Source organism: Centroberyx gerrardi, chromosome 2, assembly GCF_048128805.1.
Source record: "Centroberyx gerrardi isolate f3 chromosome 2, fCenGer3.hap1.cur.20231027, whole genome shotgun sequence".
NCBI lineage: Eukaryota > Metazoa > Chordata > Actinopteri > Beryciformes > Berycidae > Centroberyx > Centroberyx gerrardi.
Genome location: NC_135998.1, coordinates 35,658,374 through 35,679,562, shown reverse-complemented (window position 1 = coordinate 35,679,562; position 21,189 = coordinate 35,658,374). Strand labels below are relative to the sequence as shown.

General features: G+C 40.9%; 1 protein-coding gene across 1 annotated transcript in view; it reads left to right on the top strand.

Annotated features, from left to right (window-relative positions):
- The first annotated feature begins 1,685 nt into the window (after positions 1-1,685).
- onecut2 (one cut homeobox 2) overlaps positions 1,686-21,189 on the top strand; it is a 41,299-nt gene continuing 21,795 nt past the window's right edge. Inside the window, exon 1 of the mRNA XM_078286352.1 lies at positions 1,686-2,889. Coding sequence (XP_078142478.1) covers positions 1,686-2,889 — 1,204 coding nt within the window. The remainder of the gene's footprint in view (positions 2,890-21,189) is intronic.

Below are 21,189 nucleotides of genomic sequence, written 5' to 3'. Positions count from 1 at the left end.
AAAATTACAACACTTCATCACTAAAATGTATTGAACATCACAGATAACAGGTTGTATGTTATTGTATAATCAAACCCAACTAAGGCACTTCCAAGTACCAAAGTGTCAGTGTCAACTAACTGCTTTTAGTCACTGTGGTCCAGTAGGTTATATGTTCTTGTACAGTATTGCCTTACCAAGGAACCTCCATAGATTTCTAAAAAGGAGAGGAAGGAAACACAGACGCTGAGTTTGGTTATTCCAGCTGCAAGCAGAAGGTGAAGAGATCAAATCCCGCCCAACCCAAGAATATAAATCTATAGGAATATTATAAGAATGTTACAGTGATGCTGCAGGAGAGAGAAGATAGAAATATGATAGAGTCTGTATAAACTCACTACTGAGTACCACAGACACAGTAGAAGTCCCTATAAGAATATTGTAGCGATATAAAAAAAACCCATTCAATTTTACAGGAATATTTTAGGAATATAACAGTGATACCATAAAAGACAAAAATATAGATTGCTATAATCTCATTATTGAGTACCACACACTATAAGTCCCTATAGGAGTATTACAGGGATACTATAGTGATTTTTCAATTTTACAGTAAATTTTCAATGTTATCGAAATATTAGGCTATAGGAATATTATGATGATACCATTGGAGATTAAAAAATACCATAAAGTTTGAAAAAGACACTATAAACTCACTATTGAGTCCCACTAACACACTAGGCCTATATGTCCTTATGGGAATATTATATGAATACTATATATCGATTTTTCATTTTTATAGTGAATTTCCAGTATTGTCAGAATATGATACAAATGTTGCAGGAGATAAAAAAAAAAAAAAAATACCATAAACTAGGAAAAGGACACCATAAACACAGTATTGAGTCAGACATACACACTGTAAGTCCCTATAGGAATGTTATAGGAATATTATAGTGATTTTTCAAATGTAAAGGCTACTGAGTTTCCAATATTATTGGAATATTATAGGTATATAAGTATATAAGTATTAGCCTATAATGATGTCATAGGTTTAAAAAAAATATACCATAAAGTAACCTATGATAAAGCCACTATAACTCAGGTTGAGTCCCACAGACACACTGCGAGTCCCTAGATGAATATTATAAGAATATTATAGGATTACTATAGTGATTTCTCGCTGTAGTCAGACACCGAGTTCAAATCCCACCCAAACAGCACTGTTCACAGTCTTCTCCGGGAGCTGCTGCGTCCACTGAGATGCTGATTGGCCGGTGGGCCCGCGCGCCACGCCCTCCACCGCCCGGCCGAGTCTCCGATTGGTCCTTGGCTCCATCCATCAGCGGGGGATCCCGCCCGCTCCCCTCCTCCCGCAGCACGCTAGGCTGAGCGGTCGGCTAGGGGACCCTGGACAGCTCCCGTCTCTGGACCAGAGTTACGCAGGAGGAGGAGAGGGCTGGATATGGGGAAGCCACAGCACAGGCCCGTATGATCGAGATAAAAACATTTTTTTTTTTTTTTTACTGGGGAAAAGACACAAAAACACCGACTGGAGAGGCCTTAGACAGACGACAAGAAGCGAGGAGCTGAAGGAAAAGGGTGGAATATAGGAGCGACCCATCCCGGCGCGTCAGGAGGAACAGAGAGAAAGGAGGAAAGGAGAGATAATTCCGCTCGACCTGATGGACTGAGAGGACAGATGAATGAAGACTGCCTACACTAACGCGTATCGATGCCTGGCCAAGGACCTGGACGCTTACGCCATGAACACGGAGATGACAATGGACAGCATTGGCAGCCTGCATGGCGGGGTGGCGGTGAGCTCGGTGGCCCATGACGCCGAGCTGATGAGCCACAGCCCCCACCACGGCCGGGGGAGCTCGGCGGGGGGACACGGGGCGGCGGCGGCATCCACCCTGCGGATACACCAGGACCTGGCCGCCGCCGCCGCCGCGTCCTCCCGCTCGGCCATGGTGTCCAGCATGGCCACGATTCTGGACGGAACCGGGGATTACCGGCCAGAGTTGTCCCTGCCGCTGCATCATGCCATGAGCATGCCGTGCGACACGTCCCCGCCGGGGATGGGGATGAGCGGGACCTACACCACCTTAACCCCGCTGCAGCCCCTGCCCCCCATCTCCACGGTGTCCGACAAGTTCCACCACCACCATCACCACCACCACCAGCGGCTCTCCGGGAACGTCAGCGGGAGCTTCACCCTGATGCGGGACGAGAGGGGGCTCCCGGCCATGAACAACCTCTACAGCCCGTACCACAAAGACCACATGTCCGGGATGGGTCAGAGCCTCTCCCCGGTGCTGGGGAACGGCTTGGGCTCCATACACAACACCCAGCAGGGGCTCCACAACTACGGCTCCACGACGCACGGAGGCCACGACAAGATGCTGGCCGCGGCGGCCAACTTCGACGCGCACCACACCGCCACAATGCTGGCCAGAGGGGACCACCAGCACCGAGGCCTCGGTGGCCCGGCGGCCGGGATGATGCCGCACCTGAACGGGATGCACCACCCCGGGCACCCGGCGGCAGCCTCGGCGGGCCACCACCCCCACCTCCAGTCTCCATCCCACGGGCCCGTGTTGGCTTCCAACCGGGAAAGACCGCCCTCCTCCTCGGGGTCGCAGGGGGGGAACAGCTCGGGGCAGCTGGAGGAAATCAACACCAAGGAAGTGGCACAGAGGATCACGGCGGAGCTGAAGAGGTACAGCATCCCCCAGGCCATCTTCGCCCAGAGGGTGCTGTGCCGCTCCCAGGGGACCCTGTCCGACCTGCTGAGGAACCCCAAACCCTGGAGTAAACTAAAGTCAGGCCGGGAGACCTTCAGGAGGATGTGGAAATGGCTGCAGGAGCCCGAGTTTCAGAGGATGTCGGCCCTCAGACTAGCAGGTAAGTCAAGGTGTCCAGAAAAATAAACCGTTACGCACAAATCACCGTGCGAGCTGATGTTTTGGTTTGTCTGGCGCGCGGACACAAGAGGAGGAATGCAACATGTTTCACGCAGACGAGCAGTCTGTCTTCAAAACAAATCCCATAATAATCCCAAAACACATTAACCATCACAGCTTTCTAAATGTTGCTTTTGTTTTCACTGGGTCTGTTTTGGTTTTGCTGAAGAGCAGGACAGACTCCAGCGTGTCTCTGATTCACACACTCCAGTTTAGATGAATGGAATTTGTTTGGAATCACGGTATTATGATTACCATTATTGATCAATAACAAAGAGATCGATACGAAATGACAAGGTCACGGGATTTCCCTCCAACAGCCCTCTCACTCTGTTCTGCTGTGCAATAACCCAGATTTTATTAGTATCCTGTCAGTGGGGAAACATGGCACTTTCAGTAAAGATCACTCAGTTATTTTGCTCAAAATTTATGGTTACATTATGATAAACATAATGTAACCTTAAAAATAAAATACCTAAAACAATATTTGTTTTCAAAGTAATAAACATACCCAATAATAATTATACTAACAATATTAGTCTACTCATACTAGTACTACCACTAATATTATTAATAATAGGCAAATCATAATAAAAATAATCATAATAATAGGAGAAATAGCATCGTTTTCCCGTTGAACGGGCTTTGTAAATTTGGATAATTAAAAAACAATTTAACCATTTTACATTAAAGTTGTTTTGATTAGTAAACAGTGCTTGATTTCATCCTGGAAATTAAAAGGTCCATTCTCCGTGTTGAGTGAGTATTATTATAGTATCAACAGTAGAAACACATTGGGATAGTATTACTGGGTTTTATTATTACGGGGGTATTATGATTATTATTATAGCATTAGCGGGAGGAGCGTTATTATATTCCTAGCAGAGATTGTATTATTACAGTATTAAGAGGGGCGGCTGTTTGGTAATCTGGGGGATAAGAGCGTATTGTTAAAACAGATTTAGAGACAAGATGAAGAGAGAGAGCGAGAGGAGAATAAAGAGGGAGAGAGAGATGGAGGGGAAAGAATAAAAAAAAAAAAAATAGACCGAGACGGACAGAAGAGAAGATGCCGCTGATTTGAAGCTTAAAGCAATCAAAGGGGTCTGAGGTGCGTCCAGAGGGGGATAAACAGGTTTATCTGGCGGGCCAGAACAGTGGGGCTGGTGCCCCCCCTAGTGAGGAAGCGTGTTCCTGTCCCGACACCTCTCTATTGTCTGGGCCGAGGGGACAGGAGGAGAGGAGAGGAGAGGGGGGGGAGCTGGGAAAAATACGCTTCATGCTTTTAAAAATTAGATTGAGTCGAACAAAGCTGGTAATTTATCGGTTTTGACGAAAAATACTGTGATATTACTGTAATATTCCTATAAGGCCTTCTAATGTCTGTGGTTTTCTGTAGTGAGTCTGTAGTGAGCTTATCATGTTCTCACCACACATAGTATCTCTATAATATTCCTACAATATACCTAGGCTATAGTGTGTATTTTATTTCCTAATAATATTCCTGTAATATAACTATAGGGACTTGTGTGTCTTTTGTATTTCCTACCGTAACATTCCTATATAGTGTGACTTTTTTATTTCCTATGGTACCTATAATATTCCTATAATATAGGGACTGACAGTGTCTTTTTATCTCCTATAATATTCCTATAGGGGCTTGTAGTGTGTCTGTGGTTCTCTACAGTGAGTTTGCAGTGAGCTTGATGGTGTTTTATCTCCCATAGTATCTCCACAATATTCCTATAATTTACCTATAGGGACTTAGCAGTATATCTTCTTTATTTCCTATGGTACCTATAATATTTCTATAATATTGGGACTTACAGTGTCTTTTTATCTCCTATAATATTCCTATATAGGGACTTCTAGTGTGTCTTTTTATTTCCTATGGTGTCACTTTAATGCTATTTACCTATAGGGATTTGTAGTGTCGTTTTATCTCCTATAGCATCACTATAACAGTAATACAGCGTGTCTTTTACTCTCCTATTATATTCCTTTATATGGGTTAGGGTTAGAGTGTGTATTTTTATTTCCTGTGGTATCACTTGAAAACAATTTACCTGGCGACTTGTAGTGTTTTGTTTTGTTTTATCTCCTATAGTATCACTATAATATTCCTATAATATTCCTATAGGGATTTAGAGTGTGTGTCTTTTTTCCTTCCTATGGTCTGCCTATAATACTCCTATAATATTCCTATAGGGCCTGATGTTTGTGGTACTAACTATGACTTTTTATACTTTAATGTATTTTTTAACGTACTATGGTTTTACTATAGGAATTTCTCTGCTATATTTTTGACACATATTTTAAAGTGTTGTTGTGATATTTCTATAGAGTCCTTCTAAATTTGATTGTAGGATTGCTATAGTGAAAAGGGCAGAAACTGCATGTTTTATGGCTGGAGCGGTGGAAATGTTGCCCAAACGTGTCTGTTGGGGTTTAAGTGGTTGAATAGTCTTTGCTGAATAGACTCCTAAAGGATAATCAATGCAAATAGTTGGTGTTTTCAATTATGAGACCATTTAGAAAACAAAAGTCCCAACAGGCGTTCCTGAAGGCGTCTTATAAATCTATATCCTGATTGTCTTGAGCCAAAAAAAAAAAAAAAAAATGATTGGAAATCTGTGTTTGATTAGATTTACCCGTTTGGTTTGTGGCACATCATCAGTTTAGGTCCAGTTATTCCAGATTTGTGCGCAGGCTCCCATACAGAACACAGACAGGATTATCTCTGAAACATTTCACTGTTATTTCATTAAGGATTCATTTTTTTCAAGACTGACATTTGACAATATAGGTTAATAGCAAATTAGGTTTGTAATACGGCGTGCAGGGTAGAGCCGGGCGGCATCAGATCTGGCTGTGTGTGATCTGTGTTCCCCTGTGTGTTGTAAAATGTCAGGACGCTCCGGCATGCAGCCATACAGCCTCTCTCTTTACATCCTGAAGAATATTCCTTTATAGATGTAACCTACACTCCCTGATATGAACCAGGCTCCCTGTCCTGCTGTATATATGATACAGACAGGGGATTGTTAAGGAGGCGAGCCCTTTAGTTCCACCACAAGTTATCAGTGCAGCATCCCAGGCTTTAGCAAGGTAGCAAGTGCATCTTTGTGGGCTATATTGACGCTATATATGCAGCTTTTACATTCAAAATGTGCAAAATCTAGACAAATCTCCTCTCACAGCCATACTTGGTCTGTTTAGGTTCTTAGTTTTTACATTGTCGTCTAAAGAGTTGTATATCTGCAGACCTTTGCTGGTGAAAAAGTGGATTTAAGTACTTTAAGGAGCAGTAGTGTGTGTTTGAGCAGTTACATCCATGCTTTATGTAGCTTTTGGATAAAAAATGTGCAAAATTGAGATTTATTTGTAAGCAAATCCCCTCTCACATCACAGCATAGGGTTTATGTTCTTGATTTTTACATTTTCAGCTATAAAGCTATATTATTTCTGCTAATAGGCCGGATATTAGCACCATCAAGGACTAATTGTATATCTACTGTATGTTCACACGTTCTGTGGCTTTTGGATTAAAAACGTGCAAAATGTAGATTATTTTTGTAAGTAAATCACATCTTAGTTTTTTGAATTTTCAGCTAAAAAGTGATATATTTGCATACTTTTTCCTGCTTAAAAGTTACATTACATTTCTGACATTTTAAGAGCTCAACATGATGCTGACCAGCTGTCCAACACCCTGGATTACATTTTACACCTACGTTTATCTGACGTTCCTGTCCAGAGTGACTTACAGTGGGTGTAAAAGGAGAATGAGCTTCAACTCCTACATCAACAACATTACATGCGCCCAGCGGTGAGGAGGTCAAAGGTCAGAGCCACAACACACGGACGATAGATGCAGCAAATATTCCTGTGACCCCAGAATGACCAGAGGAGAGAGGGAGAGAGGGAGAGAAATAAGAGCGGAGGAGAAAGAAAGGTGGAGAAGGTTTTTGGGGTTTTTTTTTTTCTCATCGAACCTTTCGGGCTGAATTGGATCAAACTGCCCCGTTACAATCTGTTAACGTTCACTTTCTGAGCGTCCACGATAACATTTAGTTGCAGAAATACAACACCAGCCCCGTTTCCCCTCCAACATCAGATTTAGTTTCTATATATAGAAACCTAAACAGTGTTGTTGCTGTGTATAAAAAGTAACAACATCCCAGTTTAATAACACAAGAGACGGGAGCTTCAGATCCTTTATATCGTCGCTGTCGGGTGAAAACCTTGTAACTCCAATTTGGGTGATTTTCATTCTTTAATTGGATTCCATGTTCCTGTATGGGATCAAAAAAAAACAACAAACTTTGGGTTTATGAAACATTTTCGTAGACCAAACTTTTCGTCAAGATGAGCAACAAGGCATTTTTTGTCTTAGTTTGTAGAGAAAAAGAGAGGTTTCTATAGTTTAAATCTTTAATAAAACAATGGATATTCACATCAGATCCTTATATATTGATCACTTCAGTTTAATAACACTGGTGATAGCTGCATCAGATCCTCTATGTATTGGTAAATGATAAGTCAGGTTTCTACAATCATCCTTGTTTGATAACATAATATTAATATTTACATCAGAGTCTTTATATTGGTAAATGACACAGTGGCTTGCCCTAGTTTAATCTCATAAGGGACAGTTACAGAAGATCATTTAGATATCAATAAATAACAAACCAGATTTCTACTGAGCAAAAGTCTTAGGCAGCTTAGATTTTTTATATGCATTTTGTCTTAGATGTTTATTTATTTGGTTTCTGCATTCGTGTGTCAGCAGACCGCTCTCTATAGTAATTATAATAATAACTTTTCATTTCATTATATTTGAAAGCATCTTCACAGTATACATCTGCACCGTACTGTGTTTTTAATCTCCCTTTTCAGTATCTATCCTGTGTTTTCTCTATCAACAGATCCTGTAAAAAGACTCTGTGAGTGATTTATCTCACATGTAAAAGAGGCAGTTTATTCAAATTCAAACAGCAGAGCGTGTCGGTCCGGCTAATTGTTGCTTCCCCCCTTTTCCTTCTCCCCTAAATCGATTGCAGATGCATCGTCAAGCTGAATTCACGCCTAATATAAAACTCTTCTGACAGACGAGTTCATCCCAGAGTGTTTGGGACAGACACAGATCATGGAAACACTGTCAGGAACAACAATGTGGATTTATTAGTGAGTGAATCTCCTCTCACCTCCCGCTGCTTATGTGCAGGCTCTTTGTTTGTTGTGATATTTGCATATAAAGGCTGGATGTTTGGCAGCTTCTCTCTGCTGTTTTGGAGAACTGAAATATGTCAGTTTTTTAAAATGTTCCTCCATGAAGATCTACGTTCAGTACAAACCTGTGTTAATGAATCATGGCTGTGTTTACTCTGTTCAGCTGATCGCTCTTTGGCCTTTCTGGTGTTGAGGACCAGTGCGTCTTTGTGGGTTATATTGATATATATATATATATATATGCAGCTTTTAGATCCAAAATTTGCAAAATCTAGACTTATTTATAAGTGAATCTCCTTTCACAGCCCCCACTGGGTGTGTTTAGGTTCTTAGTTTTTACATTTTTAGCTAAAAAGAGATTTGTTTGGATGCTATTTTCTGCTAACAGGATGGATGTTAGTATCTTAAGGAGCAGTAGTCTGTTTCTGTAGGTTGCATTCATGCTTATTGTAGCTTTTGGATCCAAAATGTGCAAAATCTAGACTTATTTATAAGCGAATCTCCTCTCACAGCCCCACTTGGTGTGTTTAGGTTCTTAGTTTTTACATTGTTGTCTAAAGAGTTGTACTGCTGGTGAAAAAGTGGATTTAAGTACTTTAAGGACCAGTAGTGTATGTTGGGCTACACCCATGCTTAAAAATGTGCAAAATCTAGACTTATTTTATATTTGTTTTTTTTGTTTTTTTAAATTTAGACTCACATCCCCCACTGGGTTTGTTTGGGTTCTTAGTTTTTACATTTTTAGCTAAAAAGAGATTTGTTTGGATGCTATTTTCTGCTAACAGGATGGATGTTAGTATCTTAAGGAGCAGTAGTCTGTTTCTGTAGGTTACATTCATGCTTATCGTAGCTTTTGGATTCAAAATGTGCAATATCTAGACTTATTTATATGCAAATCTCTTCTCATTCTCCCCACTTAGTATGTTTAGGTTCTTAGTTTTTACGTTTTCAACCAAAAAGTGATATGTTTGCATGCCTTTCTGCTGAAATGTCTGGATATCAGCATCTTAAGGACCAGCTGCGTATCTAAGAGTGAGATATACAGTATTTATGCTATTCTGTAGCTTTTGGATTCAAAATGTGCGATATCTTAAACTTATATATGAACAAATCCCTTCTTGCATTCATCACTTGGTATGTTTAGGCTCTCAGTTTTTAATTTTCAGCGAAAAAGGGAAATATTTGCATACGTTTTTCCTGCTAAAAGGTGGATATCAGCACCTTAAGGAGCAGTAGTGTATCTTAGGAGCTACATTCACACTTCCTGTATGTTTTAGATTCAAAATGTACAACAACACAACCGTCAGCCGACATGTTTAGTGTGTTTCCTGCTCCATGTCTTGCCTGGCAGCTCACATCCGGCACTGGGGATGTTTAAGTTCAGAGTTTTTACATTTTCAGCCAAAACATTCGATATTTGCACATCTTTGCTGGTGAAAAAGTAGCAGTAGTGTATTTTACGGGGGGTTATATTCACGCTTTCTGTAGCTTTTGGATGAAAAATGTGCAAAATCTAGATTTATTTGTAAGTAAATCCCCTCTCACATCTCGCACTGGGTATGTTTAGTTTCTTGATTTTTACATTTTCAGCTATAAAGTGAAAGTAAAGTATATTATTTATACTGTTGCTGCATCCAGTTGTGTATCTATATTCACACTTTCTGCAGCTTTTAGATTGAAAATATTCAAAATCTAGACTTATTTGTGAGCAAATCTTCTCACATCCTCCACTCTGTATATGTTGCTATAATTTTCAGCTAAAAAGTGAAATATTTGCGTACGTTTTTCCTGCTAAAAGGTGGATATCAGCACTTTGGGGAGCAGTAGTGTATCTTAGGGGTTAGATTCACACTTTCTGTATGTTTTATATTGAGAATGTGCTGCAGACACACACACACACACACACACACACACACACCACAGCAGCCTCAGCCTACATGTTGAGGCTCTGCAGTGTTTTCTGCCTCCTGCCCTGCCTGCTGTCTTTACACCCGTAACAACGTTTCACTGTGCAAATACAATTATGTGTGTTTCATGTGTGTGTGATAGGAGAAGCTCCTATATCTGATTTAGCCTATATGTTTAGGCTGCAGGCGTCCGGCTGCTGCTGCACGTCACACATATAGCAGAGCTCTCTCTCTCTCTCTCTCTCTCTCTCTCTGGACCTGTCTCTCTCTCTCTCTCTCTCTCTCTCTCTCTCTCTGGACCTGTCTCTCTCTCTCTCTCTCTCTCTCTCTCTCTCTCTGGACCTGTCTCTTTCTCTAAATATGTTTTTCCTGAGTCTGTCTGTCCCTCTCTCTCTCTGTGAATCTCTCTCTCTCTCTCTCTCTCTCTCTCTGGACCGGTCTCTCTCTCTAAATATGTTTCTGTGAATCTGTCTGACCCCTCTCTCTCTGTGTGAATCTCTCTCTCTCTATCTCTCTCTCTCTGTCTCTGGACTGGTCTCTCTCTCTAAATATGTTTCTCTGAATCTGCTTGACCCTCTCTCTCTCTGTGAATCTCTCTCTCTCTCTCTCTCTCTTTCTCTCTCTCTCTCTCTCTCTGGACCTGTCTCTCTCTCTAAATATGTTTATCTGAATCTGCCTGTCTCTGTCACTGAATCTCTCTCTCTCTAAATCTGTCTCTCTCTCTCTGTCTGTCTCTCTCTCTACATCTCTCTCTGAATCTCGTTTTCTCTCCCTCTGAATCTCTCTGTCTCTTTAAATCTGTCTCCCTCTCTCTAAAGCCGTCTCTCTCTCTCTAAATATGTTTCTCTGAATCTGTCTGTCCCTCTCTATGTCTCTCTCTCTTGAATCTCTCTCTGTAGATCTGTCTCTTCTCTTTTCTCTCTTTTCTCCCTCGCTTTTTAAATCTGTCTCCCTCTCTTTCTGAATCTGCCTCTCTCTGTGAATCTCCCCCCTCCCCCTCTCTCTCTCTCTCCGTCTCTCTCTCTCTCTCTCTCTCTCTCTCTCTGGACCTGTCTCTCTCTCTGAACCCGTCTCTCTCTCGGGGCTTTTGGGGGGAGGTATTATGTGATCGGCCGGGCCGGGGGGAATTGAACACAAGAGCAGAGGCAGCAGCGGCCCGATGAATTATTGATAGGAATCTCGGCGTGACCCGCCTCAGTCTGCTCACGGCTTCTTCACCTTGCACTGGGTTAACCAGGCAAAATGGAGAGAGAGAGAGAGAGAGAGAGAGAGAGAGAGAGAGAGAGAGGTGAGTGGGGGAGGGGGAGAGACAGAGAGAGAGAGAGAGAGAGAGAGAGAGACTCTATTGTTTGGTCCGGGGGACGCCGCCTTCTTGTAAAAGTAAATGGAGTGAATTATATATGAAAAGAAAACGACGCCCAAATCACTGCTGGAGTGTACAATAGAATGAAATGGACTAGAATAGATTAGAATAGAACTGGATTAGAAGAGAAGAGAAGAGAAGAGAATAAAGAATGGAATAGTGTATTGTAGAATAGAATATAATAGAATAGAATGGAGTGTATATAGTGTATAATAGAAGAGAAGAGGAGAATAAAGAGTATTACTGAATACAATACAATACAACAGTGTATTGTAGAATTAATTATGAATATTGTAGAATAGAACAGAACTGAATACAACTGAGTAGAATAGAATAGAGAACTGTACAATAGAATACAGAGAAGAGAAGAGAAGAGAAGAGTGTATTTGAATACAATATTATGTATTAGAGAAGTAGTAGAATTCAATATTATGAATATTGTAGAATAGAATAGAATAGGATAGAATAGAATAGGGATTGTGCTTACTTTGAAAAGTAAACATTTTGTTTTTGTCAATGTGAATCTTTACGCATCAGATTGAATTATAACGTTAACTCGTCCTTTAAGAGCCTGAACACTGAGCTTCAGCTGCTGCTTTACTGTTTATTCCACTGGAAAATAAATCCACACACAGATCTGAATGTGTCTAAATGTGTTCTGTTGTGGCTGAATTTGACAACAGGTATAATGTGAATGGGTATTAAAGATGGAAATGCTGTGAGAGATCAGTTTAGCTTCACTCTGCTAAAGTCTGTTGCAGCAAATGAAAACGAAGAAGCCTTGATGGCGTTCCTCTGCAGGCGCTTCACGCTGCGTGACGTGAACGGTGAAGTTCAGCTCACGGAAGCCAAAACACGGCTGTTGTTGTCCTGCAGCATCCTGAGTCAACAGAGTCAGAGTGCTGAAATCTGAATGACTAAACCTAAATATTTTCCATTTTACGCCTCGCTCCAGGCAGACGGGCGCTGCATTATTTATGACCCGGAGCTGGAGCGGGACGCTGCAGGCCGGACGCTGCAGGACGGACGGGGGGAACACGGTCTCTCCTGGTTTCAGGGTGAATTTTCCCGACTCTGCGTATCCACAAACTATCGATCTGTAATAACGAGTTCAGGCTGCTGTCTGTGTGTCAGGTTGGGAAGATTTGACCTAAACCTCTTCCTCTGTCCTGTAGTATTTTGCATTTGTTTTGATTGTTAATATTCACGATGCGCCAAACATGAACAGTGTTGCGTTTTGAAAAGGTGTGACAGTGTGCTGTAGTGTTGTTTAGTTCAGTTTTAGTGGGATTAGACCGATATATCGGGCCGATACTGGCGTTTTATATTTAATCACAAACTCTGTCGATGTGTGATAACGAGTTCAGGCTGCTGAGAAGAGAAAAGACGTTTGTGTTGACTGTCTGTGTGTCAGGTTGGGAAATTTTGACTCAAACCTTTCCCTCTGTCCTGCAATATTTGTTTTGAGTCGGTTTATTGTGAGTATGAGTGATAATATATGGAGTGAGAAGGTGTGGCAGTGTGTTGTCAGTATGTTTTAGCATCAGTTTGAGCAGGAAGAGGCCGATATATATCGGGTCGATACTGGGCTTTTATTGAATTATTGGATATTGATCCGTTAGTGTCGTCGCCTCTGATATGATGGAGGCTCCTCCTCAGATACAGAAAAACAAACATTTTCTTTGCTCATTATTAATTTTCACTGTTTTCTGTAAGCAAATCCTCTCTCATCCTCCACTCTGTATACGTTGGTCTAAGTTTCAGCTAAAAAGTGAAATGTTTGCATACTTTCTTCCTGCTGAAAGTTTTGATATTAGCATCTTCAGTTTCCTCTACCGTTGAATAAGAGCGGTGAGTCTCCCTGTCTTAAAGAATCTCTTCAGTCTGGTTTCAGTGGAGAGTTTTAGTGTCCCACAATGCTCTGAATGTTTCAGAGGAGAAGAAAACTCTGAGGGAAACACTGAACACTTGGAATTTTTTGTTGGGAAAATTGAATAATTTGAAGATATCGATTATCAGCGCGAAACTTATTGGCAGCTTCAATATAGAAACGATCAGTATCGGCTATCAAAAACCCATATTGGCTGAACCTTTGTTGTGTGTGTGTGTGTGTGTGTGTGTGTGTAGTCCTGACCGAGTCTGAGTGTATCATACACTACCAGATGACCACATGTTTCTTTATTTTTACTATTTTCCACATTTTATAATAACAGTAAAGACATCAAAACTATGAAATAACACAAATGGAATCATGCAGTGACCAAAGTGTTAAACAAATCAAAACTATCTTATATTTTAGATTCTTTGCCTTGATGGAAAGACAAAGGCTTTGGAAAGAAATTCATACATAGGATCAACTTCGCTATTTATATTTGTCTAAGAAACTCATTTCAAGCATTTAAGCAGAAGCCTTTAGATCAGAATGACTTTAAGAGAATGAAACACAGAACATTCAGTCAGGAGGGTCCAGACTGGTGACTGGTGTATATTTGCTCATTTACATATTAGTAATTTAGCTAACTCTCTTATCCAGAGAGTCTTAAACTGTCTGCACACAGAAACCTTCACATCAGACCTGCAGGAGCCAGACCTCCATCCTGTGTGACCAGTGCAGCTTTCTGTTGGTCCCTATCAGAATATTAAAGGAATAGCGTAGTGATTTTTCGTTAGAGTGTCTACACCAATTATTTGGCGGTGGCAGCGGCGGGGTAGGGCGGGGGGGCGGGGGGGCGGGGGGGCGTCGAGCCGCTCGGGTTCAGCAGAGAAAATGGCCTTGTCGCCGCTTTATTACAGCGGTCAAATCAAACGTGACACCTGGACTCCGGCGTGTTCCACAGGAGAGCGAGGAGAGAACACATGCAACACACACACACACCTGAAGACAGTCAGGACACACACACACACACATCTGAAGACAGTCAGGACACACACACACACACCTGAAGACAGTCAGGACACACACACACGTCTGAAGACAGTCAGGACACACACACACACGTCTGAAGACAGTCAGGACACACACACACACCTGAAGACAGTCAGGACACACACACACCTGAAGACAGTCAGGACACACACACACATCTGAAGACAGTCAGGACACACACACACACCTGAAGACAGTCAGGACACACACACACCTGAAGACAGTCAGGACACACACACACATCTGAAGACAGTCAGGACACACATACACACACCTGAAGACAGTCAGGACACACACACACACATCTGAAGACAGTCAGGACACACACACATCTGAAGACGGTCAGGACACACACACACATCTGAAGACAGTCAGGACACACACACACACACCTGAAGACAGTCAGGACACACACACACACATCTGAAGACAGTCAGGAGACACACACACATCTGAAGACAGTCAGGACACACACACACATCTGAAGACAGTCAGGACACACACACACGTCTGAAGACAGTCAGGACACACACACACATCTGAAGACAGTCAGGACACACACACACACACACACCTGAAGACAGTCAGGACACACACACACATCTGAAGACAGTCAGGACACACACACACACACACACCTGAAGACAGTCAGGACACACACACACATCTGAAGACAGTCAGGACACACACACACACCTGAAGACAGTCAGGACACACACACACCTGAAGACAGTCAGGACACACACACACACCTGAAGACAGTCAGGACACACACACACACGTCTGAAGACAGTCAGGACACACACACACACATCTGAAGACAGTCAGGACACACACACACACACATCTGAAGACAGTCAGGACACACACACACACATCTGAAGACAGTCAGGACACACACACACACACATCTGAAGACAGTCAGGACACACACACACACACATCTGAAGACAGTCAGGACACACACACACACATCTGAAGACAGTCAGGACACACACACATCTGAAGACAGTCAGGACACACACACACACACACCTGAAGACAGTCAGGACACACACACACCTCCTTCCCTCCCTTGCTTCACCCTTCCTTCCTTCCTTCCTTCCTTCCTTCCTCTCCTTTTCTTTCTTTCTTTCTTTCTTTCTTTCCTCATTTCTTTTAATTTTTTTATAGAAAAGAGAATTTAAATGAATATATGACAGACATTTCTTCCCTCCCTCCCTCCCTCCTTCCTTGCTTCCCTTCCCTCCTTCCCTCCCTTCATCCCTCCTTCCCTCCCTTCATCCCTCCTTCCCTCCCTGTGGTTCATTAGTATTCGTGTCACAGTTCAGCGTCTCTCTGTCCGGAGGCTTGATGAACGGCAGGCGGACAATCGACTGCAGACGGGTTTAATGGTAAAAGACAAATGTTCTTTAAAAAAAAAAAAAAAAAAAAAGACAAACACAAAGTCTGTTCTCCGTTCTCATAAATCCTCTATTTACCCCTGGAGATGAATAAAGAAAATTCAAATTAAATAAAGAATAACAAAACAATAATACAAATAAAAAAATAAAATGGAAAATAGAAATTCTCTTTTCTAGAAAGAAAGAAAGAAAGAAAGAAAGAAAGAAGAGAAAGAAAGAAAGAAAGAAAGAAAGAAAGAAAGAAAGAAAGAAAGAAAAAACAACAGAAGCAAAACCTGAAAGAAAGAAAAAGGTAGGAAATAAACAATACACACAGATGAAACAATAATACAAATAAAAAAATAAAATGGAAAATAGAAATTCTCTTTTCTAGAAAGAAAGAAAGAAAGAAGAGAAAGAAAGAAAGAAAGAAAGAAAGAAAGAAAAACAACAGAAGCAAAACCTGAAAGAAAGAAAAAGGTAGGAAATAAACAATACACACAGATGAAACAATAATACAAATAAAAAAATAAAATGGAAAATAGAAATTCTCTTTTCTAGAAAGAAAAGAAAGAAAGAAAGAAAGAAAGAAAGAAAGAAAGAAAGAAAGAAAGAAAGAAAAAACAACAGAAGCAAAACCTGAAAGAAAGAAAAAGGTAGGAAATAAATTCTCAAAAACGGGGAAAAACACTTTCGATACAAAGTACAGTTTGATAAAAAGAGCGAGTCGTCAAGCAAATGGAAACAATTTTACCAAAAAGTGAAAAATGTCTGTTTGAAATTTCCAAAATGAAACAAACTTCCAGTTGGTGAGCGAGGAGTTCAGCTGCTCCAACACAGAGGTGACTGATGTGAAGCCTGACCGGAGCTCAGCCGCCTCCAAATGTAAATGTGCCGGCTGATGTCTATCTATAGCCGATCAATACTCAGATCGATGGCCAGATACACACACCAAACACCAACGAGGAAGAAGACGCACGTTCTGTTTGTTGTCCTTCCTGTCGCTCGCCATGCAGCGCTGTCTGGGTTTTGTTCTCTCTCTCTCTCTCTCTCTCTCTCTCTCGTACTGTTAGAGAGAGAAAAACAACAACAACAGAAAGGGAGAGAGACATAGATACAGAGAGGAGAGAGAGAGAGAGACGTAAAGACAGAGAGAAGAGAGAGAAAGAGAGAGAGAGACATACTGAAAAAGGGGGGAGGGGAGAGAGGGATTTCTTTTTTTAATTACAGACAGAGATAGAAGAGAGAGACAGATATTTCCTTTTTTCTGTTTCTTTATTTCCTCTTTATTCTATATCTTTTTGCATTTTAATCATGTAATATATTTGCATATATATAACTATATAAAGTCAATGCTGCTTTGGCAACATTGTATCCTGACAGTCAGGCCAATAAAGCTGAATTGAATTGAATTGAATACAAAGAGAGAGAGAGAGAAAGAAGACGAAACAAACAAGGAAGTAGACACACATTTTCTTTGTCGTCCTTCCTGTCTCTCGCCATGCGTTGGCGTTTTTGTTGTTGTTTTTGTTGTTGTTGGTATGTTTCTCCTCATATGAGTGTGTGTGCAGCAGCAGTGTGCGGACGATGTGGATCGATGGCTGTAATCCGGCGCAGATTAAAAGAGCATTAATACTGCCAACGATAACGTAAACGGTGCGGAGCCGGATCACATTGATCTGCAGGAACCTGATCCAGGACTGTTCCAGGAAGAGAGAGAGAGAGAGAGAGAGAGAGAGAGAGAGGGAGAGAGAGAGAGAGAAGAGAGAGAGAGAAGAGAGAGAGAGAGAGAGAGAGAGGAGAGAGAGGGGGAGAAAGAAGAGAGAGAGAGAGAGGGAAGAGAGAGAGAGAGAGAGAGAGGGAAGAGAGAGAGAGAGAGGAGAAAGAGAGAGAGAGGGAGAGAGAGAGAGAGAGAGAGAGAGGGGGAGAGAGAAGAGAGAGAGAGAGAGAGAGAGAGAGGGAGAGAGAGAGAGAGAGAGGGAGAGAGAGGAGAGAGAGAGAGAGAGAGAGAGAGAGAGGGGGAGAAAGAAGAGAGAGAGAGAGAGGGAAGAGAGAGAGAGAGAGAGAGAGGGAAGAGAGAGAGAGAGAGGAGAAAGAGAGAGAGAGGGAGAGAGAGAGAGAGAGAGAGAGAGGGGGAGAGAGAAGAGAGAGAGAGAGAGAAGAGAGAGACATACAGAAAAGGGGGGGAGGGGAGAGAGAGAGATTTTTTAATTTTTATTTTTAGATGTATTTCCTTTTTTCGGTTTATTTCCTTTTTATTCTATATCTTTTGCAGTTTAATCATGTATCATATTTGCATATATAACTATATAGAGTCCATGCTGCTTTGGAAACATTGTATCCTGACAGTCAGACCAATAAAGCTGAAGTGAACTGAATTGAATTGAATTGAATTGAATACAAACAGAGAGAGAAAGATGAAGAAAGAGAGACAAAGAGATGGAGAGAGAGAGAGAGGAGAGAGAGAGAGAGAGAGAGAGAGAGTTACAATATAACGTGAATGTTTTCAAACTATTTATGTTACTGTATTACATTATTATTATTACGATGATGTACTATTGTATGGTACAAGTTTTCACACCAAATACTGTAATGAATAGTTATTACAGATATTGGTGATTATGTGTTATTGGATAGTACATGTACATGTATTTCGGAGATGGGATATTATTGATGTTGGGGCTCAAGTTGTCTGTGAGCTGCAGGGTTGCCAGGTCAGGGTTGCCAGGTCAGGTGTTTCTAGGTCAGATCTGCCACAGACGGCAGCTCATATCAGAGAGGTCGCTGCAAAAATCAGACCAATCACAGTCTGACTGCTGTTTCTACAATGTAAACAGGAGTTTGACCTCGAGTCTGATATCAAACTGGAGTCCGGCAGGGAGCCGCTGGGTTCTGGTCCGGCCTGTAACAAAGCAGTTGAGTCAATACATTGGTGCAATAAAAATCCCTTGTAAAGCTTCTCGTGTTCAGGTTCAGTCTGTGCTGTCTGTAGTGAATTGAGTCAGTAGCAGCAGCTGCTCAGGAGGCCGGACGTCTGATTTTAACATCGTATCTCAGCTGCTGTGACCGCTGGAACTGTAGTTACCACCGTGAAGTCAGAGTTGCAGTTACACATGCACGTAAATTATGTAAATCTATTGTGAAAACGGCAAGAAGTTGGATTTAAATGACCAAAATTGTGTTCTTACATGGCACTTTCCCCGCATGAGGACCGCTCTAATTCAGTCTGTTTCCCTTCACTTGTTATTACTTGTAATTTCTGCATGTAGTTCTTGCACCAAATCTCCTCTAGTGTTGAGTTTTGACGTAATTTGGATTCTTTTGCCAAATTCAGCTGCTTTTCTGTTTGTCATCTTGATTTTTTGAAATTTGTTTTTTTCTTTTTTTGCGGTGAGATGTTTCTATAAGCCCCTTGACGTTTCTTTATCTCACCTATAAACAGTTTAAAATTATTTTCTCTTTTCGTCCTCTTTTACCGTTTGTATGTGCAAATAAAGCCTCGACCCGAACCTGAAACTGTCCAGAAACAGGAAGCAGGAGGAGGATCTGGAGAGCGAGGCTGCTGGTCTTCCTGCCTGTGAGATTCCTGCAGGTTTATTGGTAAAAGCATTAAAAATGCGGCAGAAGCCGGTGGAGTTTGATGTGTGTGAGACAGATGTGTTTGAAGGGAATCCTTCTCTATTTGATTGGGCGAGGTAATTGGATTCATTAAGCCGAATCTATCTTTTTATCGGATTATGTTTCATATCGGACGGATGAGATCCAATTGTAGATATTATGGCCTTTAATCGAGAGGTTTTCAGGCCCGAGAGGAACGGCTTCCAGTTATTGCTGTGACAAAAAGAAAGAGAGAATTAGAAAGGCGAGAGAGATTAAGGTTAGAGTCGGTGTTAGATGGAATATATCAACTGACATTGTGGTGAAATGTACAGTGATGACATATTGACACCTTATGGGCATTTTTTGAAAGCCAAATTGTACTGAAACAAACACAACTGTCTACATGTTTCTCTCTTGTTTTCAGACAAATATATATTTTTTTGTTCTATTTTATTTTATCTTTTTTGTGAGAAAAAAAAGGACATTACAGATACACGTGTTGAGGGTCAAGAAGAAGTATAACAGAGCATGTTTTCACACAGAGAAACACTCCTTATCAGAGTAAAGAGACAGTATAACAGACCAAAAAGAAAGAAAAGGCTAATAGATAAACAGAAGTGAAACAGATTAAAATTACAGACAAAAATTTTTTTTTAATTTTTTTTTTACAAGAGACAAATTAAACGTACTGACTTGTTAAGATGGAGAGGTTTTGTTTTTTGCTGCTGTTATATGTTTGTTTTTTTTGTTTTTTTGTAGATTACGTGTCATTTTTCACACCACAACTTTATTAGTGGAGATTAGAGCAGAGATTGACGTGAATGAGACAGGAGAGAAAACTAAAAAACTAAAACTAAAAAAAAAAATTCACTCATCTACGAACCAGTAATCCCTTAAAATAACCTTACTTTTACATTAATTCACCCCTTAATTCATTCAAAATCCCCTTAAAATGAGTTAAGGGAGTTATTAATGGAGGAAAACACCTTAAACTCCCCTTAATGTTTGACTGCATACTTTCTAATTTAATGTAAAATTCAGGGAGACAGGAAGTTCCCATTAATAACTCATTAATAACCTGTAAACCTGCACAAAAGGCATGAAAAATCCCTTAATTACTAGTGTCTCTGTGAACCAACAAATCCCTTATAAACCCATGATACTAACCTTACTTTTGTAAAGCTATGTTATGTTTAATAGATAATTAATGTTTATGTGATGAGAAATTAAGGACATTTCAGGGATAAAATGAAGTCTTATATGAAGTTTCAGGCTGTAAAGGGTTTTGTTTTAATGTTTCTTAACACTGAAGTGTAACAGAAACTGTATTTTGAGTCATGATAGCTTGTGAAAGTTGAGGAAAGCTTATTTTACATGTTAAAACTGTTGAATCTGTGTGAATATATGACTGAAATTCATAAAATCAACTGGAGATTTAATCATAACACTGTTGTCAGATGAAAGAAAAGAAAGAAAGCCGGTATTCTTATTAACTCTGATTCATTTTTGAAATCTGAAATTTTTTTTTAAGGATCTTGAAACTCAACACAGAAATGATCATGGAGACTTTATATTCAAGTATGAAACAGAAAAACAGCAGCGCAAGTCAGTGGCAGGGCAGGCGTGTGTGTGTGTGTGTATGTGTGTGTGTGTGTGTGTGTGTGTGTGTGTACAGAGACAAATGACAAACTGGATAAATGAAGAGCAGCTGATTTATTTCTAAAACACTAAATATCCACTATGGAAAAGAACGATCGTTTACCTGAAATTCATCATTCAAGTGTTATAATTTTAAACTTAAGAGTTAAGACTTTAGCTACCTACTATCCCT